General features: G+C 38.4%; 1 protein-coding gene across 4 annotated transcripts in view; it reads right to left on the reverse strand.

Moving 5' to 3' along the window:
• Window positions 1–26,795, reverse strand: part of HECW2 (HECT, C2 and WW domain containing E3 ubiquitin protein ligase 2) — a 173,625-nt gene that overhangs the window by 51,196 nt on the left and 95,634 nt on the right. For 3 of the 4 annotated variants that reach the window (XM_087734507.1, XM_087734506.1, XM_087734508.1), the window contains 7 exons: window positions 18,959–19,053; window positions 14,863–14,938; window positions 12,811–12,980; window positions 10,095–10,237; window positions 6,460–6,560; window positions 3,593–4,933; window positions 2,123–2,218 (listed from right to left, as the gene is read on the reverse strand). In XM_087734507.1, the coding sequence (XP_087590633.1) occupies window positions 2,123–2,218; window positions 3,593–4,933; window positions 6,460–6,560; window positions 10,095–10,237; window positions 12,811–12,980; window positions 14,863–14,938; window positions 18,959–19,053 (2,022 nt within the window). Of the gene's footprint in view, window positions 1–2,122; window positions 2,219–3,592; window positions 4,934–6,459; window positions 6,561–8,839; window positions 8,857–10,094; window positions 10,238–12,810; window positions 12,981–14,862; window positions 14,939–18,958; window positions 19,054–26,795 lie in introns of those variants that run through there. The other variant, XM_087734509.1, reaches the window with a different exon arrangement.

The raw sequence follows: 26,795 nt of genomic DNA on the forward strand, positions 1-26,795 counted from the left end.
GGGAAAATAAAAAAACCACAATCAAAAAACAGTTTAAACTTGTGAATTCATTATTCTGCTTAAATGTCAAACCCTAAACCACTGTATAATAGTTGAGAATTTTGTTGTGGTGATTATATGTCCAATTCTGACAGGTAGACACCATTTCTGTAATGGGGTCTTCCAGAAGAAAAGCATTTTTGCCTGCATTCAATTTTAAATACACAAGTTTAAACTGGGCAATGGCTTCTAAAGTAAAGCACCTGCATCAGTGTTGTGATGGACAACGATACCTTCCATTAGTCAAATCACTGTTAGTCAAATGTGTTACAAATAACTTAGATTGCTGAATTGCAAAAATGTAATTTATCAAAGTTGTGTGGTCAAGCTTATTTGTTGATTTTTCTCTAGGAATGTAGGAACTGGAGCATAACATTGCATGTTATAGGCAGAAATACTAGATAAATATTTCAACTCTTGTTCTTTAACTTAACCTACACACAACTGAAATACACACACCTATTTTTCTTTCTTGGTTTCAGATTCTGGTGAAACAACAAACAGAATACAACCCGAATTACGAAGAAATTACAGTTTATAACTCAAAATCATATTCTAAATGTTTTCTCTAAGTTTTCACCATCAAAATACTAGAACTGTTACATATCCGAAAGCAGAGCTTTGGAGACAAAAACTGAATCTAGGCAACAATTAGTACTTAAGATATTATTCACATTACCAAATGAATGATCTACGTAAAGATGACATTGGGCTTTGATTGTAAAGGGGTGATGTGTATATGCATGCCCATGCATGACTGTGTAAAATCCCAGCAAACATCAGAAATGTTAGAATACCACACAGCCAAACCTTTTCTATTAACATTCCAATAGTTTTTCCAAGTAGTTATTGTAGTGTATAGTTTGCTTCTGAAACACAAAAAGCAATCTATGCATAAACCATGGTACTATAAAAGCTATCTCTATGCATTTGTCATTTATTACACTGATCTCTGAGTATTTCCCGTGATGTTCTGTCTTTTTCAGTACAAAAAGTGATAAAAATGCAACTGAATATATATGAATATATGTCTCCTAGGCACAATTTCGTAAAAAATAATACTGGTTTATTGAAGTGGCAGTTAATTAACTTTAGGATCTGCATGCAGGACTAATTTGTTATATGCACTGATTATAAGAGAAGCAGCAGGGAGCAAAATCTTCTCATCATTCTGGCTTTCCAGTACACAGTTATATCTGTGTTCTGCTATCAGGCTCCTTCCAATTACCCTCTCCAATTACAGAGCAAACACAGTCCCATTCCATACTGTGAAATAAGGATCTATTCATTTTACACTAAATATCTGAATTCCTGGCTCCTTTAAAGTCAGAGCTTTGCCACAGACTTCAGTGGGTCTGAATTTAACTTTTTTTGCTTTTTTGTTTTAAAGTAATGTTTGCCTATTAGCTGTGTAGCTTTTTTTTTGGTCCTTTCTCCTGTCTTCAAATACCTAATACTGAATAGATTTTCACTGCCCCAAGTTTAAGCAAGTGAATCAGTCCAACAATTGGGAGCATATTTTTCATATGCAGTAGAGAAATTACAATTTATCTTTCAATTTAGGCTCATCTACCTGTTGCCTAATACCCAGATTTATTTTAATTCAAAAAGTCTTCACACTGCCTCAAAAAATGCAAAGAAAACAGAGACACCTTTCACATAATCTGCAGAGATTAAAGACGTCATATATTTCTTTGTAAAGCATAACAATACAAAAAGCATTCAGATTTCAGAGTGCTTAACATCTTTCCCTCCAAGTGCCTCATATAGCGTAACACCTCACCTCCCTACCCACGTGCACTGCATACTGAAAAGGCAGCACCATGCCTTCCTACTTCTTTGCAAATGTCACTTAGCAAGTCTGTATACACCAGGTATAATTATCATAACACATCCCAATAGTTTGCAGACTGAGTACAATGCCTTTTACAAAACAGCACTAGACTTCATCATCATCGCTCCTCACTTAGAACTTCTCAGCTGTTCATTCTCAGTTCTCACATTTAAAAAAAAGAAATGCAATAAGATCTCAGTAATGAGATCCAGGCAGCCTATCCCCCAATTAAAGTATGAAGAACCTCACTTGGTGGTAGAGCCTCATCCACTCTCTGGTACCGGCTAACATCCTGACGTACTGAAGGCAGTGACCTCAAGGGCTGATGGCCATTGGCTTGAGAACCTGGAATGAAAATGCCCACAAATTATTTTTTCAGTCAACGTGGGGAAGCCCTAGAGTTGCCTCTAAAGTGAACAATACATGCTAAAGCTTCTGCAGGACTACGATATTTTAGCATCTATCTAATAGTCGCCTATTTTTTGTGGCAAAACAAGTTATGTCTACGGTTCTGGATAAGTGATTTCTCTGGGATACGCTGTAGTGCTGGTCCTGAAAATGCCACCTCTTGGGATGTGCCGCATCCACCTGTGATCAGCGGAATCCAGGGCACAGAAACAACAGCATGTGCCAGAGCCATCACCCAGCGAGGGACAAGGACAAAGCTCCACCTGGCCACCACAGAAACGTGCTGTAAGAGTGGGAGGTGAAACTGTCCATTGACCTTCCTTGCTGCAGCCACATTGATCTGCAAAACACAGCACAATCTGACATCTAATAAAGAGTCCCAGATGTTTAGAAAATTATGTAAAAGGACATATTGACAGTATTTGAAATAAATACCAAAATTATTCTTTCCAAATCGAAGAGCTGTTTATGAAGAGAAGAAATTAATAGATCCCGAAACTTTTAAAATGTTATGAAAAAAATCACATTCAGAAATTCAGTCTGAATGCACCCACTTGATCAGATTCACTTCAATCCCTGAAAAAATTGAATGAATAATCCATTGTGAAATGCGCTTGGAAACAACCCGTTAGGGACACATTTGTACTTTCAGTGATGTTAGTGAGACACAAAATTCTCAACTGTTAAAATAATTTTACAATTCGTGAGAATTTCACAGTGTTAACTTGAGTAACACATTCCTCTCCTCCCATGGCTCCAGCTGTGCTCGGATGTGTCTACACAGATAAGGGACTGGGAAAGGGAAGATAAACAGCCTGAAGTGTGACTAAAAAAACATTCTTTTTCTTTCCCCCCTTTCTTTTGATTACTGTTACGTTTTAAGGCCAATATTTGCATATATTTTCTTCCCCCTATAAACACGCCAAAGAGAAGACCTAAATATAAATTCTAGTTTGCATTTCATAGTTTTGGGATTATTTCCACCCCATTACCATTTTGATTAGCAAGCAGGGTAATATTGTGGAATTCTTTCCTCCTCTTTATCTTCCTTCTCATTACTCTCTCAAGAATTAAAATATATCCAGTTTCAAAATAAACATGCCTTGGATAATTCAGTTTTGATTTTTTCTTAAATTGAAAACCCCAAGAGTCTCTTGAAGAAGGGAATAAATCTCAAAGGAACAAAAAAAAAAATCTTGAAAGATAATGAAATTGAGAAATGAAGACATTTATTTTCAGGTGTTAATTTTTTAAATAAGTTTTACTGGCTGCAGAAAGGTGACTTCAGAAAGTGCCTCCTGCAGTTATTACCTCCAGTAGCTCCTTCAACCTGTGCTGTGGCACCCTCACAAGCTGCTTGAGCTCCTTCAGTTTCTTCATCCTGAGACTGGCTACTGGCAGCTGCTGCCTGCAGGCTCCTTCTTCTTTGCCAGATTTCTTCTGATTCCTCTTGGTCTTGTAATTCACCCGCTTCAGCCTCCTGTACTTCCTGCTGAGGTAACTGTACTGCAGGTAGAGAACCAGAAGTACTTGCCGAGTCCTGTGTTTCAGCACCTGGCTCAATTCTAGCCACATTGGTGGCACAAGCTCCCTCTTCCTCCTCCTGAGAAGAAAAGGCTGGAGTCTCAGGAAACCTGGCACTTTCAAAAGAAGAACACCGCATTTCAACTGAGGAACGTCGCACAGTCGCACTTTCATTGCAAGAGCTGTCTGCCCCTTCCACATCACTCTCCCCTTCTGGCCGGGTACTAGCCTCACTGACGCTTTCCGTGCGAGCAGGATCACTCTGCTCGGTTTCTGATGACATCTGGGAGGGTTCAGACCCTTGATCAATGGATTCCGTTTCACTAACGCCTCTTCTGCTCCCAGCAGCGGCATCGGCAGCTCCCGTGTCCGCACTGCTAGGAGCCTGCCCTGCCTCCTGTTCGGCACACGACTCACTGCTGGCCTGGTCTGCTGGTGCTTCACTTTGAGAACCTTGCAGGCTTTCACCTCCTGCTAACTGTGATGGTGGAAGCTCTGGGAGAGTCTCTGGCTGGTCATCAGTTGATGGCAAAGGAGCTTCAGAGGCTGAAATATTTTCGTTCTCTGCGGGCCTTTGCATTACCTGATCTGATGAGTAACTTAAACCATTTCTTTCAACATTTCTTGTAGCACCATTAAGCATTACTAAACCACCATCGTCTTCCAAGGAAGACGGAAAACCCAGGTCTTGATGTAGCTCATGCTCCTCTTCATCTGAGTCAATGTGAAGCATAGCATTAAGTCTTGTGTCAGTAGGGAAGCTACTCCTCAGTTTTGGGGAGGCTCCACGTGGACGCTCACCACAGGCAGATGTTCCAGGTCTGGGATGACTATTGTGTTCTATTGCATCCAGATAGTCATTTAGTGAGTCCTGGCGACCTCTGATAGGTGAAGATCTTGAAGCACCAGAGGTCAACTCATCCTGGTCTGTTTCCAGAGTTGTACTAGTCCTTAAAGGGTGTCTCAGGATTGCTTCTCCAGAAGATTCCTCGAGGACTGGACCATTGGAACACACTGTGGATGTATCGTGATGTCCTGCTGGCATGTCCTCATCATCGGAAGGGCTCCCCAAGTCTCCATTGACAGAGTTCACTCCTAGCAAAGTGCCAACTGTTTCTGGTGAAGCATCTGCAGAGACACAAAGACAGAATGTGAAACACAATGCAGCAACAGACACTGAATTCTACTTTGTCTGCATCAAAGAAGATGACAGAAGTGATATAAAAATACACATCTTTCAAGATGTTTGCTTATTTCAATCAGACAACTAAGGGAAGAAAACACAATTAAACAATAGAGGCATCTACAGCATTTTAACATCAATTACAGAATTTTCTCTGTATAAGTCTATACTACTTTGTAGGATATAAAAAATTTAAGGGGTGTGAAGTATGACTTAAAAGGACTCCCATTTTGCTTTCAGAAGACACAGTACTGCCAAGCATCTTGCCAAACTGTCAGTAAAACCAGCCTCACAGCCAAGGAACCAGTTTTCTACAGCGTATCTCTCATATCCAAAAGTAGGATTTACACAAAGCCAGTCACTGACACCAGTTGTCATTACACCCTTAGCAGCATGCAAACCAGCATCTGGGATCACATGAGGAATCACAAATTGTGTATGGATATGAACTTATATACAAAACATTTATTTTGAATTAATTTATAGGACTTTTCCACTGTAAGAATGGGAATCTACCTAAGTAAAGTTCATGAGATATTAGGTATGCTATGGTAATACATATAAAAAGGAAATGAAAATAAGCCATCTCATTTGAGAGATAAGATGGTAACTCCCTACATGGGAATTAAACAGGCAGAGTTGAATAATCCAGATGTAAGTGTCTGTAAACATCTGCAACAAACTTAACAGTGAAGCCTGTGAACTAGAGTGCCTGGCAGCAAACAGGACTGAAGACAAGCATTTTTTTTAATGGTGACAGAACAAAAATAATAATGAGATACAGGACTACATGGCTACAAAAAAAGGCAAGAAGGTTGTATCAAGTTAAAAGATACAGCAATATCTCACTACTAAAGAGATTATACCAAGCCTAATGAAGGATAATCTAAGATCATAAAAACATGTAAATACACACATATGATGTGATAAACATGTAACTGTACTAGCCATGTTCTGCTAGTTGCTTTCAGAACAGGAAAAAAGGTAAATATAAGAATTGCCTAATGGAAGCATGTATTCTCATAACTGTAACAGATATTCTTGGTTCTAAGCAGGAGAGAGTCCTGTAAGGGGGACAGGACAGAGTGATCTGCACGTATACCAGCAGGAGAGGAGAGCACAGGTGGAATCTCACTTGCAACTGCTTTTCTCAGCCGAAGGTGTTACAAAGTGAAGGGAAACAATGAATTTGGTTACCCGATCTATCCCATAAAATCAGACTCAAAAGCAGACTCAAAATCTATCTAACAAAATAGGAAAACAATACAATAAGTGTTGGTGTTTTGGAATTACCATCTCCAAAGCAGTACCTGACATATCTAAACTTTGAATCCCAATAGAAAAATCTATAATACAGGCACTGTACACAAATGAGAAAGTGTATTATCACAGAAAATCCTAGAAATAGCAATACATAGAAACTCTCTCCATACAACTATCTGGAGATCCAAGATCATTGACAAATTCTCACCTTCGTGAACAGAAGATGTGATTTCCACTTTGAATTGGAGATATCCACTTACATGGTCAGCTGGGAGCCTTCTGCCAAGATTATAGCTGAGAACCTGGTCTCTGTAAAAACAAAGATATTGCAGTTTTTTACAATTTTAACTGGTTTTATTTTTCCAGTATTTTGTATCAGAGGCTCTTATCAGATAAGAGTCAGTGTGACAGAATGTAATGTCTACTAGAACCTTAAAATCAGCCATGTACTCTGACTTGTATGGAAAAGCACAAATACCAACAATGGTGTAAAATACCTTTAGTTAACAAATAAAACAGCCTAACAAACTACTTTTGATTATTTCCAAATACAGATTGTGTCCCAGTAATTCTTATACATCCCTAAATCTCTTCTTAAGTCCTAAAGAAATCAAACTGCCAAGAATCCCCTTTCCCCAACCTCCTCCTTCCCCAACCTGAAATATGTTTTACAATGAACAAAATCTTTCATTTTTAAAAACCTTCTGCCCCCTTGTGGTTTTTTACCATATACAAAATTCCCAGATAGTTTCTTCACATTTTAGTTCTCATTCAATAAAGCACTTCTGCATTCCTATTTAGAAGAGCTATTAATGCTCGGATTTAACTTCAAATATATTCTTAAGGGTTACTGAATTCAGTGGGACTCGGACTTGATTAAGCATTTGTACCAGCTTGAGACTTAGGATCAGATCGTAGGCTATACATTCTTATTAGGCACAGCCAGAATTCACAGCCCCAGCCCCCCTCAGCACAGCTGGGACAGCTGAAGGGAGAAGAGGGGCTGCTGAAGACCTCTATAGGAAATTATTGCTATTTATGCAAATAAATTTATACTGGGATAAACACCTCTCCCTTACTGGGAGCACTCCTACTGCAATATGAGTGACAGACTAAAATGAATGCAAGGTCATTACTGAAATAAGCTGCAGCAGTTTGCATCCAAACATTAACTTTTAGCAAAAAAAGTCCTGAGTGGACAACGTAAGGCAAAGCAGCCTCCCCACACTGCTCTATGGGCCACAGTACATCAAATTATTATAGTAGTGTCTCCAGGATCTGTCACAGATTCATCACTATGCACTCCAATTACAATTCTCAGCTAGCCTTGGGGTGTCCTCAGAAGATTGCCATTTGAGATTGCCACAGTTTTTACATAAGGTTTATAGTACTCTAGGCCATTCAAGATTAGAGAAAGCTACGACATTAATAATGTCTGCTCTGTATTCAGTTGAATCAATACTAGATGATTCTCATGCACATTTATCATATTTTCAATGAAATGTAAAGCCACTTGGCCATTTTGTTACACAAACTTGTGAGCCATGCCGACAGCTAAAAGTGGGGCAGAATTTTAGGGCAGTCTGTCTAAAAATGGCTGGTTCTGGACTTCACCTTTTCATTCATTAATACTGATCACTAACACAGGGAAGGGCAAGTTAAAGCATATGGTGTATTCTAAGTCCTTGGACTTTGTTCATGTGATTTTTCAAGTTCACATGTTAACCCAGAAGAGCATTTTAATTGCCCTTGACATCACCAAAATGAAAAAGAAGAATGTGAAGATGTTTTCCTTGCTTGACCAAAAAGAAAAGAGAACCAGCAGTCAATTGTACATTTGGTACATTTCTACTTCACATCTGTATTAACCACTCTTTTCCTTCACAAAACTTCTGGTGAAATGTTGTCTGTCTTTACAAAGCCTAGGAAGAGTAATCTGACAACTGATTGGCACGCAAAAACTAAACAGACAAATAAATTACAGATGAAGAGGCAAAAACACCTGCAAGACTGATTTAATGTCAGTTCTAACAGCACTATGGCAAAAACAAACTGAATACTTACCTATATTCTTGTTACATCTTTATTATACAGCCCTTCCTTTCCTAAACAGATCTGATATATCAAATATACAGAAATGAGGTATGGAGAAGAAAACAGGATATGTCTTCCAGAATACCGGTTTGAAAAAACAACAAGAACTGATAAACACAGCAAACGGGTAATTTACAGACCTCACAGCACTAGGAATCCCAGAGCACAAAAACATTTTGGGGTTTAGCATGGAAATGAACACCCTGAACTAGGTTTTGAAACCAGTCTGTATCACGGTGCTATTTTTGAGTGTCTAGCAGTGTGCAAATTTATTAGAAAAAGCTGCTTGCTCAACTTATCACAATTTGTTGAAACTCAAAGATGAAGCATTTCTTAGAAAAGTTAGATTGTACATACACCTGAACTGCTCTTGGATACCACTACAAAACAAATGGGCAGGCTTTTTTTTTTTTTTTTTTGTAAATAAATTCTGTATCAGAAGACATCATCAAAATTTTAAGCTACTCTTAGAATTTTATTCTTACTTTACTTACCAGTGTAACCATCACTTTGGAAACTTAAAGCTGAAAACTGTTTTCAAATTGAATTTGATTTTCTCCATTTATGCAACTTGTAACTTTGATGGGAATATCTGTGAAAAAGGAGGCCAGTTGTTTATATCCTGCTTTCTGTGCAAAAGCGTGATGATACTGCCATGCCCTTAAACTTTCAGGGAAGAACACACATTTTATTTCACCATCAGTCCTCATGGGCCTCATCCCGTGGCCTTTTAAAGTTAATGGAGACACGTTAACTTTAGCAGACTTTGTGTTAGGTACTATACAAAACACACTTGAATAATTCAGTTCCTCCCATTGTCTTTCAAGGAATTATTTTTTTCTAATTTGTCAAATATAGCATATATATGTAAGAATATGTTAACAAAATAATATACTCTACAATTACTGCTCTTAAATGTAAAATTATATTTTTGCACACACTGCTGCCTCTCTTGCAGACCTCCAGCCATTTGCGTCACACCTGCAATGTACCACAGCACCTAATTACCAAATCTCAGGCTCTTCTCACTGCATATGGTTGTATGAGAGCGTCATTGGATCATTCACTTGACTATGCTATGGTCCCCTCCAGTAACCATCATGAAGTATAAAACATCTTAAAAGTTTCTAAGTGACTTGCATCTTTGTACTGTAACAGTTAGCTGTCAAAAAAATGAACAGAAATTTTTTAAAATAGCACAACAGGTGAATTTTGAGTAGAACCAGTGCGCTATTCATAGCAAAAAGCAATTTTAATTGCATAGTACCACCAGCACTCTGAAAAATAAGGGGTCACAGACTTGCAGTTCTGGCTAATTAGCTGAACAGATATTCAATCTCTGATTATTAAACTGACAATTAAAAATATCTGAATTGTAAAAGAAGTGAGACAATAAAATCTGCTTCTTCTAAAAAATTTGCACACAATCATGTAGTATTGTGATAATGCCTTGCTTCTTGACTAGCTAGCCAGAGGGTAGCATTTTTTGTGTAAAGAAATTAAGCTGAAAACAAATTATAGACACACATATACACAAACACAGGTATATGCATTCAGAACAGAGTTAGAAACACTGACGTCTTCCAGTCAGGCAATAAGGCTATTAAAATTGCTACTCAATATCTTATTAGACGCAGTAGAAATTTGCTGGTCTGTGCCAGTGAGCCGGAACGGCTGCTCTGCACCAGCATCCTGGATGCTGAGGATCCCTGATCAACAGAAGTTAGCATTAAGAATTTATTAATTTACCCAATTGCATGTCTCTCCAATAGTCTCTGAACCGGTATGGTTAACTTCCCAAGAAAGCGCTTGATGATCGGACGACTCTTGGCAAATTTGTCTTTAACCTCAATTTCCAGGACATCTGTTAGAAGTGCAACAAAAGAATATTTCTGGAAGGAAAGAACATATTTGACACCATATCAATACACCTTTATTCATAAAGTATGTACATAATTACTAATAGCATGCAGTGAACTCCAAAAGCAACAACTGATGCCAGCCATTTCCATATTGCAAAATAATGTCAACATCGTTTATTAAGCACTGTATTTTTGCATCTGTCACTAGCCTCTCAGGAAACCCAAACCCTTTTACTGTTCCCTGAAAATAATTGCTCAGTAGGAAACTGCATTGGATAAAAGCACTTTCATGGCCTACGTCAGAAAGGAGAAAGCAATGTATCCTAGCGCTTCCTTCAATTTGGAAAGTAGAAAGCAAAAAGAGAAGGAATCCTTGCTGTACTCTATCAGGTTATAGAAGAGTAGCCAGGTCAACGCAGGAGGAAGGAGGAAAGCATCTCACTCTAGGCTGTGCTTAGTGAACTTCCCTTCCAACATGATGCTTTGCATTAATTTTTTGTATGCATGACAGGAAGTCAAAAGGGCAATGTGTATACAGTATTTTCAGGAACACTGTAACTAAAGAAGGAGAATTTTCTATAGATTTTTGCCCCAAAGTTCACAAATCTTCTCAGCAAGCTCCAACAGAACCTTTTTCTGCACTTGGGGCCTTTAAACAACATGGTGCTAATTTAGAAAAGATTTCTTGCTGTCTGGTAAGATCATTCTTCCACCTTTCCCTATGAGGGAGTACTATCACAGTTACTCTCTTCAGCCCTATCATCAATTTTCATGCAGTTTATGAATACTTCATCTTTGAGATCTGTGCTGCTCTGTCAAGTCTGCCTGAAGATAGCCAAAAGATTCAAAAGTGGTACAGGGGCAATATTTGAGCAGGCATGTTGGCATACACACACACACACACACACACACACACACAGGGTGATAACAAATTCCCTTAGGAAAGCAAGCTTAGGAACCAAAGATTTTTATTTTTCCTCTAGATTTTAAGATCTTTCAAACAAGCACAAAAGTATGGTATAACCTACTCAGAGAAGTTATACTTTTATTATCTGCCATCTTTAAGGCCTCTGAGCAAATCGCTACCCGAGTACAATGCCTAATACGCATCTGGCTATGTAGCTGAAGATGTATTGAACAAGGAACAAAAGAAGGAACAACTCTTCAGTTCAGCTGTAGACATCAGCTAAATATATTGAAAAACAGAAATTAAATTGGGTCAGGAATAAAAACACTTTCTCATGCTGGGCAACTGTCGGAGATGTGTTCCTGTGATAAACAGAACCTAAAAATTTGTCACTCTGCTATAAAATTGCAAATGATTTTGCAGAAAGGAGTAGATGTAAAACAGGATCAATTCTGCACCACTAGGACAGCATATGTAATGGGATCATAAGCTGCTATCATCAGAGCATTGCTACAGGGAAGATACAGCAGTTAAAGCAAGCTGATAGAATGCGTGCACCAGTGAACATTATCACTTTTCTAAAAAGCTTCAAAACCAAGGAGAACTGGAGGAGAAAAAAGGGGAAAAATAAGGCTAGATTTTCTTTCTATCTACTGGACAGATGGATGCACAGACAAAAACATGAAGAATCAATTAAGAGATTAGAACCCTGATTTTTTTTTTTTTTTTTTTTTTTTAGGATTTTAAGACTTCCACACATCTACAGTCTTTCCCACAACCAAGCACTCCAGAGCAGTACTAATGCTGACCCTGCTCTGTTCTGCTTTACTACTTGGTTTGCTTTGAGGGAACATTTTCCAAAGCCCACTCAATTTTCCAGTCTTCCCAAAGAACACATTAACATTCATCAAACACAGTACAGGCATCGGCTCATTAGAAAACAGGCGCAGATCAAGAACGCTGCTGAAGAGGTCCTGAAAGAGTTATGGACTTGTGTCACTATTTTCACCCTGTTTCCCACATAAACATTTCTCTTCAAAGGCACCGCCTGGCTCTTCTGTGCTCAAAGACGGTTGTGGGACCGAGTTCCTTCTCTGAGACCTGCACAGCTTACCCAATATAAACACATCTGGAAAACTGGCTTCTGCCAAACTGCCTTTTTTTTCCCCCTTGCTGAGTGGTGCTGCAGTGCCTCCCTGGGCTTTCCTTCCTACAGCAGTGCATACAGAGGCTACACCAAAGAGCATCCCCTCTGCCTGACAAAGCTGAAAGCCTGCCACCTGCTATGCACAATGAGAATATCGTTTCCAAATGAATAGTTGTTGCAATCACTGAGCATAAATGCTAACTTATTGTACCTTTTCTTAAAGGGTCTTCTCACAACATATAATCCATTTTAATTAATTTATTTTTGCAATTTCAAGAAATCTAGAGGGCTGTTGAGTGAGTTTAACTCCTCTTGTTAGCAGAGAAGGGAATGAAAACCTCACAGCAGTGCAGCTTAAATATGCAAATGATAGCTGTTTCTATCCAACAACAGGGTTCCTACAATTACTACAATTTCTGTGTCAGTTTAAATAACTATCTACAAAATAAGCTCACAGCCTTCAGAGAGTAAGGACTAATGCATAAAGAGAAAATACAAGCCTGGTACACTGCATCAGCTGGCAGACAGCTCTCAGAAGGGATACATTACCTCTCTGTGCCAAACAGGATTAGTTGTGTTACTGATGATAGTCGACCTTCTTTCCTGGCCATGATGAGCAAATGTAGGAAATGTACTTTTCTTGCCTGGCTGAATGGACATCTTTAGATAAGGATCAGGGTTGAAGAACATGCCTTTTTTAAGTCCAACTGCTCTAATATCTATAAAGCAAAACAAGAAGGAAGGAAAAAGGAACTGAGTAAATTAAAGCTAGCTCACAAAGCAGCGCATTCCTAAAATATTACCCAGGAAATCAATTCACCATAAACTACTAAATAAAGCAACTTAAAATTACTCATAGGTTAACTGGATCCAGTGTACAGAAGATAGTTAAAGCAGGAAGTCAAGTGTTTTCCCAAGAGAATATAGGGAGGAAAGGTATCAACATTTACATTTCAGCCTCCAGGCATTTGTAAAACAAAAAGCATGAACTTGTATCTCACCTACAAATGTTTTTCTCAGTATTTAAGGTATTTCCAGTCTTAAACAGAAAATCAAAAAACACAAAAAAACCATCACACAGTACTTTCTCTGTTTCTGGGTAAGGGGAACGGGCTAAGATAAAAAACTGTATGGGAGGTAATGCAGTGAACTCCCACCTTCCCAAAGTCGAGACTGTGATAAACATAACTTCAAACACTCATTATCAAGGTTGCTCTGGACTACGATGCACACTTTCTCCCAACTTAGAAGAAGATAACCTATCTCCCATAGAAGAAGGCAGAGTTTTCTGAAAATGCTTCTTTCTTCCTAGGGAAAAGTCAGTACTGCAGCCCTTACGACTCGCAACAATGAATAATCATTTCCTCAGGTGCATATTCTCATGCCTAAGGACTTTAATGATAGCACAAGCTTCACCAAGAACAGAAAGAAAGGGGGGGGGGGGGGGATTATATAATGTTAGATTTTAAACTTAACTCTACAATATTTCTCTGTTTAAGTTTGCTGAAGCACAAGATTTTTGCGTCTTTCTCCATTATGTACTCCAATATGCTGCATGCAGTCTTCATGACTCTAATGCAACTGGCCTATACATACTTAGATGAGCAGTTCGTACATGCAGGCAAAATTCACTGCACTAAAATGAAATGCCACATCTGTGGATTCAGTAAAAAAAAAAAATCCTACCCAATGTTCAAAATTAAGCCCCACAGTAGAAATATCAGGAAATAAAGGGTAATTGCCTTTAAAAGCAACAACTTTGCATGTGCAAATGAGCAACCAAAAAATGTTCTGGGAAATACCTTACAGACCTATCTGTCAATACACCTTTCAAAATGAATTTAGGGGACTCCTCAGGCTGACTCACAACCTTCTATTAAACACAAGACGTTTTTCAGAATTCGCAAACCAGTTATTTTTATAGTACTCTATATGAATCTATACAACCTATCAGCTCTATCCCAGATAACTGCTGCAAGACCATTTCAAAAAGCGGGGTTTTTTTCTGCTCTACACCTACAATATCTAAATGTTTTCATTGTCTCTTCAAGATTCAGAAGCAAATTTTTTGTGTCTTTGCTCAAGCTGAATATGCTTTAGTCTCACACAAGACTTCCCGTGGAATAAAGTGCTAATCAGAACAAGCGAAGCTGGTAGGCTGTACCCCTACAGCTATTTTGCTGTAGTGACAGCTTAGCTCTGTTACAAGTAAAGAATTTTTTCCTTTCTAAACTACCATTTGCAGCCATTGCTTTTTTACTACTTCAAAGTGATGGAAGCAGCTTGCATTTTATTTAGAGGCTTCTAAATAAAGTTTTCCACCCTTCAGTCTGAGAGGAACTGTCCCTTCCGCACCTGGAAATCTCTCCAAATTTTTCATGCTGGGATCCATCAAATCCATTTCTTTCACTCCTGGACATTCACGATTCTGGCTTGTTTTCAAGAAACAGAAGTTCTAAAGAAATGACATCTTTCAAGCCACTAGAGTGTGCTCCTACAGAGGCTAATAAAGAAAAGTGTTCTCTCTTTGAAGTTCTTTAGAACAGCAATTTTTTTTTTTTTATAATAATTTGTGAAACACAAAGCAGTGTTGTTTTTTACCTGATAGGGTAAAGCTGACTAACTTCCGAGAGTGCTGGGCTCCAGAAGCACCTTCATCCGTGCCTTCTACTCCCATCTGAAGAGGAGGAAAAAAATTATATATACCACAGAAGTTTTTGTCTGCTTTGTGCATGCTTGAGGATGATAATGCAATTGTAAGGTAGTATGCAGGGGAAGAATCTGACCAACTACTGCCTATTACCATGGACAGGCAAAGCTACAGCATTTGTTTCTAGGAAAATATCTATCATGTATGCCACACAGTGCTAATACACCAGTCCTTGGAATTTTCCAAGCAGAACATATATAGGCTAACACATGTGCAGACACTGCTAACTGGGGAAAAGGAGACTGTATTTTCTTACAGGTTTCCCTTTTTTAAAATAAAATCAGCAGTATGGATTGGTAATACATACCAAAGCACCGAACTGGCCAGTGACAGCATGTGTAACTTTTGTCACTTTCCACAAATAGATACTTTACTGTGCAACAAAAAAAGCAAAGAGATCAAAGAGAGACTAACAAAAGCCTTCAGATCTATGAACAAAAGCTCCTTTTAAACAGAAAAACGCATCAGATATCTACATATGAATGTGGTCTAAAAGCTGATGCTTCACACGATTTTCAGGTTTGGTTTCCACTGAAAACTCTTGTTAGGTGAAGTACTACTTCAAAACAAAGTTTCTCGTGTATTAATGTCTTATTAATGTCTAGCTCTTTCAACTAGCAGAAGAATTCATCTTTCAAGACAGATGTGCATCCAGCTGAATAATCTATCATGAAGACATTAATGGAGCTATCTTTAAAGACAAATGTTTCTCCAGGTAGGCACTGCACTCACTCCCAGGCAGAAGAGGTGACACAGCCTGATGAAAAAGCTTCAGCCAAACATGGCGCTGGGGATTAATACTAGTGACAGAACAGAAAGTCATCTGATCTATTGAACAATAAAAAAAAAAAATAAGCCGAATAAAAACTCGCACAGCTATGTGTGTAGATGAAATATGTAAAGCAGTTTTGAGCAGCTAAACAGTTGTTTGAAGGCTGAACTAGAAGTTACCGGATTGATAAATGATTTCTGGAGCCATGGTAGCCACAAGGAACCCGCTTTGCCTTAACCAAAAATATAATCATTCCTTTTTACATTGCTTTAAGCTATTTAATATCATTAACTTTCAAATACTTCCCACGATGATCAGCAAGCACGTTGGAATTTCATCGGAATTAGCAAACACACAAAATTTCTCCCATTGCAAAACTCCAATACTTTGTACGTAACAAGCAGTCAAACAAACCAACACCGAAACAGCAATGACGTTGATGCCTGACATCCCCACGGGCCTCAGCGCTCTTGTGAGGGAACACACCGTGCCAGCAAGCGCCGCCGCTCACCAACCAGCCCATTCCCTTCCCTCACTGCTGGCTTCACCATGCACCTCCGTTCTCAGGGCAAGATGTTTCTCACCAGAGTGCTCAAAACTCTATCACTTTCCCACCCAGCACAACATCATTATGCCAATGACTTTATACGGATGCATAAGTGGTGACAGCTGGTAGTAAAATTATGAGGGCGTCAAAAGCAATGGGTTAATCCCAGCTGGATCAGAGTCCCCTCATCTACGGACACATTCCCTGGAAGCAGCAAGGGGTGTGTGTCCCCAGGATGGTGACGCTGCCCAGGCAGGGCCAGAGGAACGCTATGTATGTCAGTGTACTCTTTTGGGCTTATTCTAATATGCATTGTTTTCTTGTTACAAACGTTATTCATCAACAAAAAGGCCTTCCTCATTCTATACCAATTTTTCTGCTACATCACCGACTCTGTTTGAGTAATATCATTTAAATTGGTAATCATTACTTCATTTTATAGAAAATAGGATTTGCCCACATTTCAGCTATAATAAAATGAATTATAAGTGTTCCCTAGCACTTCCATCATTTTGCTATATACCCTTTTCCTGTTCTATTATGGTCTGAACAGCAATTTCAATTTTTCTGTGCCAAGTACAAAATCTCATCCCAGCATACGTGCTTAGATTTTTGCACTACAAAGGCTATCTCATCTGGCGTAACGCAGTGTTTCTCAATGCTAGATCAGCTCTTGCATTTCCACTGCTTCAAATGAACACAACAGAATGTTAGTTGCTTATCCAAAAATAAGATGGACTGAAATGCCTGGTGTGATATGCCATCAATATGAGGAAAACCAGAAACATACCTCCCACCAAACCATGTAATGCGAAAACAGAATGATCCAACTAATTGGGTAACTTACTGCAGCTTAAAAAAAAAAAAAAAAAAAAAAAAAAGAGTGGGCATGTCGTGACTCTCTTAGCACTTCCACGAACAGCATTTCTGTAGCAACAGACAGGACCAGTGCCAAGAGAACAAAGTATTCTCTGCTACACAGTGCTTAAGCTCAACACCGAAATAATGAAAATGGCGTGAGGTATCAACATATAATAATAGGTATACTTATGTATAACTAACCCAATACGGTATTTTTAGGAAGTCTCATCTGAGCTGTCATATGACATTCTCATCACGGAAACTAACAGCTCACTATTACTGGAAGTCTGTACTGTTAGTGCAAACAAAAATGTTTATATAAAATTACACCTTCTAACAGAAGTGTAAATTCTGTAGAATACCCAGGCCTCTGTGCTACCTTTCAAAGCAAAGAAATTTAAATAGCGACAGCCAGTTAACCCCTGAAGATTGACCAATGACTCTGAAAGACAGGTCTTCAGGTAGCTCCCGAGGAAATAGATGCATACTCAAAGTTCAGATGTCCTTTTGTGCAATGATTCTCAAAAATATTGGTGGCTAGTATGACAAGGTCAAGAAAACACACAACTTCAAATGGTTTCTCCATCCAATATAATCATTCTGCTTCTCAGTAACAATACAGTGCAGCACACAGCCCATTTTAAGGGTTCCTTTGAGATGCATTTTTTTCTTTGTTCAAAGTCAGGCTACCTTACAGTCTGTAGTTTATAAACGGCTATTAAAGACAGTGGCTGTCAAACTCATTAATTGCAACACATTTTCTTCTGTAAAATACCAAGAGTTTATATGCCTGCTGCGAAACGATATTATTCATAGTCAGATCTGACAAAGATCTGACAAATGATGCTATTACCTAGGTCTGCAATTCTAAGAAAAAGAAAAAATATTTGGTATAATGAGACAAAGTCTAGTATAGCACATACAATATCATGTAGCCATAACACGCACTTGCATATAACATATAATGGTGAAAAAGTGCAGAATCAAAATAAAAGCTATTCAGTCTGAATAATTTGTGCTCCACAGTATCTTCAACACTGCAGTTGTCAAGACAACGTCCTGACAGATGTGATCTTAAATATTTGTCAGCTAATATCAACGAATCAAATGCACTGTGAGACTTCATGTCAACTGAAGAGCTAGCCTATTAGATAAATTACTTCCATCAAAAGCACCTGGATGCAAGTTTGGAAGGCTGTTCTTCCAATACGTATTTAAACAACTAAAAAAAACTCCTCTAGAACTTTTAGTATTTCAAAAGAACAAGTCTCATAATGAAAGCATAGTAAGGCAGCAATAATTCTCAATAGTCAGAGAATTATCTAAATTTCAATGGTATATGAACACCCCAAAAAAATCACTAATTTTTGCAAGAGCAGAGTTTTGTCCAGTCTTATTTTTATACTAATAATTGCTATCTCAGCAACAATTTCATTTTTAATATTAACAAATAATAAGAAGAAATTGAGACTTCTAATAAGGATGGTTTGAGTTAGATAACCAGTGTGAAGATTTTCTACTATGGTGTTAAATTACAGCAAACTGTAAGCCGTAAAATTGAAAGCAAGCAAAATCAAGCTCTTAGAATAAAAGATTTCAGCTAAGCTCAGTGATTTTCACTGTTTTACCAGAAAAAATATAAAACCAAGAAAAGCATTTCCCAATTTTAATTATTTTTGTCAGGCAATATAGTTTTTTGAAAAAATTGCAGTTAATGGTAAAACTAGGAAACTTATAGCAATAGGTTTGTCTGACAGTTCATATTATCATCTTATAAAAATACAATGAACAAATAGGCTAAACTTACCATCACAGCAGGGTTTTTCACAGTGATACATGGAGTAGTAGCTCGGAGGGCTCCACTAACACCATGGTAGTACTTAAAACAGATCTTTATTTCAGCTGGAAAACAAAACAAAAATCACATTAAACCCTTCATGACTGACCCTAGGCAAAAGAGAGACAGTGAAAGGAACACGTGCATACAGGGAGTCATAGTTCACTTCTGTTCACGGCGTCCGAGTTTGGGCAGTTCCCTGATACATCTTTGCTATAAAAGCACACAATAACTGTAACTGAAATATATTTTCTCTCAACCTGTAGAAAATTGAAAATCTGTCTCAAAGAAAGTCTGAATAGAGTTTTTAGCTATAGAGCTGGTAAATACCGCCTTTTTTTTTTTTTTTTTTTAATTTTTAACTAGATTTCTACTCAGTCACTAAAAAACCCAACAGCTCATTTTTTCCAGCTCTTACAGCAAGATGTCCATGGTCGCTACTGGGTAAGAAACGTCTAAGTATTCACAAGCCACAATTCACACGAAGCCACTTCTGTATGTTTTTTATGGGTCCAGAAGGAAGGAAATGAGATCGGTACTGATCTCTGAAGACAAGTTCATTTCAACATAACAGGGTTAAGGTTAATTATTATTTTTCAGCAGATTTGTAAGTTGCAAATCAAAAAATAATTACATGTATGTTTAATTCTTAAATTATTTAATCATATGAAAACAGAACCTCTCTCTCTCCAGCCTTACACACAGAGGTGGTACTAAAGGAATTCTATCTTGTCAATCTATGAAACAGTTAAAGCAACTGATTTTTTTTGCTTCTCAAACAGAGAGTAGCATATTTTGATGAATGCATTAACATATATTATGCTGACATAATGATTTAAACAGTAGCATCCTTTTTAGGCAGTTTGAACAGTCTGGGGTTTTTCCCGTATGGAAGTAATAATTCTCAAATGAACTACTTACCCCTATAGTAATTGTGATAGAAAGGAGAACAGCACAGGTGAACACGTGCTAAGTGCCCTGAGCCCTTGTGTAGCAGCGGCGGCAAGGCAACACGCCTTGCACTTCTTTTTCCTACCCTTAGGCAAGGGCACAGAGAACTGGTAGACTGTAAGTGTCCCACTGCGCTCTCACAGCCAAAAACAGGATTGCAGAGAATCAGGGTAGAGGCTCAGGATATATTTTCCTGGATTATAACACAACCCTATTTGCTGTAAGATAACTGTGCTTTTTGCTCTGAGTTGATTCTTACAAGATGGAGGAGAAGAAAAATCATTAGATCATGTACTCCGATCATTACTGTGCTCTTTGCTGCCCTTTCTCCCCTTCACAAAATGAATGTTGACTTATGGACTCCAAAACTATACACAGTACTCCAGCATCACCCTCATCAAAGCTGAAGGGGGGGGCGGGCAGGGTTGGGGGATCATTCCCATGGTCCTACAAGATGCTCCTCTGCTTATATATCCAAGAAATGCATTACAGCTCCTCATCACAGGTTACATAGCAAGTTGATGTTGAGGTGCAGGACACATGGCCTACATGCCTTTCATCCTGAAGTCAGCAATACCAAAATTCTTTGGTTGTGCCTAGCTTGCTAAATCATCCTATATGGATCTTCAATTGCTTTTATTCATTCCTCTAATTCTCCTGTCATCCACAGACAAAATCAGTAGGAACCTGGATTTCAAACGACTGACAAAAATATTTAAAAATACTGCATCTTTTATTAACTCCTGCAGAGCCTCACTAGTAAGATTTCGCTTTTTGTGTAAGCTGTCAAACCTTTTACTATTGTTTATTATTGAGAATATATAGACCCAACTTGAAGATGAGACAAAATACTGTAAAACACAAGCGCTTAAAGTTTGGATTCTGCATTAGCCCTACAGATGTGCTGGCATTCTGGTAGGAGTGGAGATGCAAGTATGGCTGACCATGGTGGAAAGCTATTAATATGCGGTTCACCGTACTCTTGAAAGCTCATTCTATGAGTAGGATTCATCATTCAATGATCTATCTTCAGAAATACTTCAACAGGAAATTAAGAATAGAGCATCTGGTTATCTCACCTATGTGTGTTGCAACCTTCTGTTACTTAACATGGGGGAGGGAAAAAAAAAAAAAAAAAAAAAAAAAAAAAAAGAGTAACTTACCTAATCCATCAGCTTATATTTCTACTACTATTTCAATATAATCAGCTATGAAAAAGGGTTACCAAGACATTTGCTACTAGGATGATTCTTGTCAGACTCTGGAAGAAGTTGCATGACACACACCTGAAGGAAGCACTTTGTATTGGAACACAGGAAAGGTGAACATTGGAACATGTTTCTGGTCCCACTGAATAAAGTTTTGATTGCTAAATTGCATTTACTGCAAACCGGAGAGTATTATGTTTAACCGAAACCTGACCTCCACTGTTGTTCCTCTGCATTCTTCCAACCCAGCAGAACAGCTATAATTATGGCTGCCCTTGATCCTGTGGGATTTTCCCTATCTGGAACAATCTCTCTGTTTTCCTTCTCCGTTGGGATAACTCTTCTGAGGTTGATGAGGGTTTACTTCTGGGTACAGAAATGGTCACAGGCAGGCAGAAATGGCTACAGAGAGGCAGGCAGAAATTATAGTAGCCAGTTGAGACAGACCAGAGGATGTGCACGAAAGTCTGGCAGTTCAATTTCTCTGACTTGGTTTAACAATATGTCAGTAGTTCAAAAACACAAACCTGCAATATTTTGTATACAGTTTTGAGACATACAGCATGATTCCTTGAGGGCTGAGGTATTTCATTACTGCGAGATAAAATACCCACTTATCCCTACGCAGAAGGATCAGAAATCCATCCTGCAAGCCTGCTCAGCCAAAAAGGATTATTTATTTACCTTTAAATTTGCCGCACTTATAGGTCAACGTTTATTTACTATCTTCCTCCCAGAACAAAGAGAAGGCACCTCAGAACTACCCTTCAAAGGACAGTGTCTGGCTGCCAGTGCCTCCAGGGACTTCGGAGGTGGAGGAGCTGCTGGTTCCACTTCCTCCTCCTTACAGCTGAGTTCACACACAGTCAAAACATGCTCTATTTACCACAAGCTTTACAGAAAAAAATCAAAATGCAAACAGGATTTCTAATCACCTACAAAGGTTTATCAGACCTAAAAATTATGGATCAGGACTTGCGGGTTCTTCCTAAAACGAGCAATTCTGTTGACCTACCAACAATGCTTACACCCAAATAGACACACAAGAACTTCTAGCTCACATAAAATTGGACTTCCAACACTTGTGAAAGTTGGCAGGATTTATACCAAGTGCTGGACTCTCCACATTGTACATATTAAGTAACCAGGACTCAAGCCTTGAGCATCTCTTAATCACACCGTGAACATATTACAACTACATGAGAGCATGGTAAGACAACGAACTATTTCACCAAGACTTCTACTTTCCAGCTACGTTGCTTAGCTTTATTGGGACCTAAACTTTATTTTTCAGAGAGTTTCTGGAGCTCCTGGTTATTTAGTTTGTTGTCAGTGACTACCTTCTCTCAATTCATGACTTTTGAAAAGAACCTAGCCATGGAAAGGTTATCAGCTGCCACTTCTATCCACAAACAGTCCATAACGTGATGGTGGGCACAAGCTTGTTATCTAGTCTCACTACAACGACATGTACATTCCCCTAAAGGCTGAAATGCAATGCTATGAGCTTTGGATCCTCAGATTTCTTTCTCTCAATGACTTCTACGAGCATACGGTACTTTTCAATACCTGTATATGGCTGGTGATAGAAGAAAACAATGTTTGACTCAAGAAATAGATCTGACAATCCCTTTCATATAAACTAAATAAAACCCACCAAACTTCAGGACTAATTGCTAGAAATAATTAGAAAAAGCAGAGCACTTAAAAACATGACGTGGAGACTTTTTCTCCAACTTCCCAACAAAAGCAGCATTGATTTGGTTTGGGCTTTATACAGCACTACACACAGGAATAGCAGACCTGCTGTTAGCATTGTGTGGACAGGATTAACACAAGAGAAGCTGTACTTGAAATTCAGCACAAAACTGTAAAATGGGCTATGCATCACAAGCATGCAGACGTTGTCAAAGTCAATACGGGTTTGCAAGACTGGATCTTGTATATAGCAAGAATACAATCCCTTCACAGGACCTGAGACAGCTAAGTAATTTTTTTTGTGGCTAATAATGCTAGAAACTGCAGTTAATACTTAACAGTACAAGAAATCTCAGAGGAACCCTGACAGTTCAAAACAGCTGAGGATCTAGCTTTTTGACATTTCTTGTACTGCATTATCAGAAAAAATGTTGATCAGAATATTTTTTTCTTGATGACTGATGGATATCAAGTATAGCTGGAGCTGGATAGCTCCAGATATATTGAAAATAGGTATCTGTGTGTGTTCCTGATAGAACGCATCTCAGCCTACTACCTATAAATAAGGCCCCATAAATACACAGACCTCTTCAGAAACAGTAAGTTCAATTATCTGCAAACAGGACTTTAATATTTAGAGAGTTGAGTTCAATACCATATTAATACACAGGCTTCCTCTGAACTGTTCCATACTACAAACTGCACAATAGCATGTGTCACCTACAGAGTTTTCCCAGTTTCTTTCATTCCTCCTGTCACCTTGCTTTCCTGTGTTTCCTTTAGGGGAAAATTTGCACTTCCCTTTTTTTTTTTCCTACTACTTCTTCCCTCAGCAAGCTAATTTAGCTTGCTTTGTATGTGATCTGTAATGAAAAAGCTAATAGCAGTAAATCCCGCAAGGGAAAGACATCTGTACCTGACAACAGGACTATTGCTGTCTCATTAAAGAAAAATATGACCTTTCAGAACAAAAAGTATTTTCATTCATGGGGAAAAAAAATTACTGTACCTAGCTTTGTGTTCTTGATACCACACATGCCCCATTGTCACTGACATTCCTCCAGACATCATACAGACCACAAGCAATTCCTTCTTCATTTAAAAATAAGACAAAAACTAAATCGGGGTATCTATGATTATTTAAAAGTTATCACACAGCCATATAAAAAGTGATATATATGTTAATTAATCTGAACACTCTGTAAAACCATAATCCCCTTCCTTAAAAGCCAATAGCTGTTATCATTTTATAACCACAGTTTTATAGCTCAGGTCCATTACATAAAAATGTTGGAATGAACAAAGGTTTCTGGGACTCAAACACTGACATTTGAATTTCAAAAGAACTCCTGCATGAAATTATAGCGTTGTACTTCCCTCTATGGACCATACACTCTTGTCTCTTCAATAATAAAGAGATCAGCTTACACCAAATAACATCTTGCTTTTAAAACATCACTAATTCCCTGAAGTACCCCACTTTAACTACCTTTTTACTGCCTTTAATACTTTAACTTTGCCCATCAAAAAACTGCTTTAGCATAGAAAGATACTCAGAATACATAAACTTGGGATTCATAAACACACGAACATAATTCTAGAAGAATACCTTCTGTCCACGAGACTAATAATTCAGAAAAACAAATGTGTTTGCTGTAAGAACAGTTTGCTCCAGATATACCCTAGTCAAACGAAACACCTATATTAGAGGTGGAATCACCCCATGCTCCATGGAGAAGGGATGGACAGAGACACCTCCAAAAGACAAGTGAAATCTTAGCTGGGTTATAACAGTCTGTGGAGGTAAACAGTGCTCCGGGTTAACTGTATGGAAACTGCACAGCAGCTAGTATTTCCTGGACACCACAGCTAGATGCCAGAAGTTACTTGGGCTGAATCCATGGCTCTCTGCAGATATAAACATCCCCTCCAACATTCAATGAGGAAAAAGCTGACATCACATAAACTCATCTGAAAAATGTGACAGCATGTTCTGCGAAACTTATTTAAGAAAACTTTGTCACTAGAACAAATTAAGTCACTCACATTCAGGCTTTACCAAGCTATAAAGGGAGATGCAATCCAGGGAAAAGGAACTGGGTTAAACCCTAGTTTTTTCCCAGCTGAACCTAAACAGCTCATAGACAACTGCAGGAATTTAGAAGTGCTCTGCACACCCTGCCAGTTGAATTTCTTTTCCTTAGCATGACAGTTCAGTGAGCACAACCTTTTTGTTTGGATATTTAGCATTCTATTCCCTGCACTGCTTTAACCACGTGCCTTTTCTATTACTTCCTACTGGGACCAGCACAGCATAGCAAACAACACAGCAGCAGAACACAAGTGCCAAAGCAGCTGCCTCCGAGTACTTGCCATCTCCCTCAGCAGGTATATCATAGAATTTATTTTACAGAAGGAATGATTAAAGAACAAAAAACAAAAAACAAAAACCCTAGAAAGTGACTTAAGCAGACTTACAGAAAGCTTTTTAGATAAGCTAGGATCAATAACAGAAATTGTTTACGTCCCAGTGGTCTCTCTTCATCTAACCTGCTTCAAAGGAAGCTACTAGGAGAAATGGTTGGTCAGATAACAGAGCCTACCTATCCCTGCCAGCCCCACTCACTTTGCTGTCACTCTGAGACGTTCTTATCTACAGTCACAAGCATTGCCTATTATATTCCAGTTTGGCAAAGCGTTTAATTATAATCTAACCTTTAAAACAAAACACTGGGAGTATTATATGCTTAAGGAAGTCAACAAGGCTTGCCACAAATGTAAAAAATACAAGACCTGATCCTGTTTCAGTTATTTGCGATACTCAAAAATAACTGTTAAGAGAAAACAGATATAAATAGCAGAAGAATAATAAAAGTCTTTCTAAGCCAGTGATTGTGTTTATAAATAGGGTAGGGACAGTAACCATGAGTCCCCAGACAGACCACTGAAAGGGCGCTGTTTGCAGGGCGCTACACAGATGAGTGTTCCAGGATCAGAACAATTCCATGTAAGGAAACCATGAACTTTATAGAATTTAATTTAAACAGTCAAAAAATATAAAGACTGGATACAAGTGATGAAATATGTTGACAGAACATTCATTAACATTGACCATTTTGGTCAAAACCACTAAAAATACTAAACTCTGCTCATATCTCTAGTAGCAACAACTCTTTGCTCCAGCAGCCCTTAAAAGCTAAAAGCACATCAAGTTCAATTATTAAACTGGTATTCTTTTTCCTTCAATATATATTAGCTTTTTTAACAAAAAAGGGAGCTGGGAGTCCGCTCTGCTAGCTACAAAGTACGGCAGTTTCAGTCTCAATACACTAGTTTTGCAAAAGTTATAAGTTCATGGAAATAGGGAATGAACACAGAGAACTCCACACCAAACCTCACTTGTAACGTGATACAAGTGTAATGCAAACACATCTATTACCACGTTTTCTGAACGTATCTCATAGTCTACTCATGCCACAAACCCAAGATTTTAAGTACAAAACAGACAGCATCTGTGCAGTCACTGCATCCAAGTATCACAGTGTGGCACCAGAAGTAATTTAGCCACAAACATCCCAAGGGTGATTTGGAAATGACTGATGTGACAAGACTGGCAGTCTCTGGATGAATCCCAACAGCTGCCGCTATGGATTACTGTTCAAGACGTAAAGCCACAGCACCGGTAAATAAAATATATGCAAAACAAAATATTTCTATTCTACTCACAGTAATGACTATGACATCCACTGTTATAAATAACAACAAAGACATTACACTACAGGTAAAGTAGGTGAAGGTGTTTCTTGTGGATACTGTAATTAATACTCATGGGACCAAGGCTATAACTTATAAATACAAGTCCAATCCAGTCTCAAAGGAGGCTCTTGGCCTATGCCTTACTAATAAACCAGGCAGGACCATGGCAGGGACTCAAGTGCGAGCACATGACC

Source organism: Nipponia nippon, unplaced genomic scaffold, assembly GCF_047370975.1.
Source record: "Nipponia nippon isolate SJK-2023a ecotype South Korea unplaced genomic scaffold, ASM4737097v1 scaffold_5, whole genome shotgun sequence".
Classification (NCBI taxonomy): Eukaryota; Metazoa; Chordata; class Aves; order Pelecaniformes; family Threskiornithidae; genus Nipponia; species Nipponia nippon.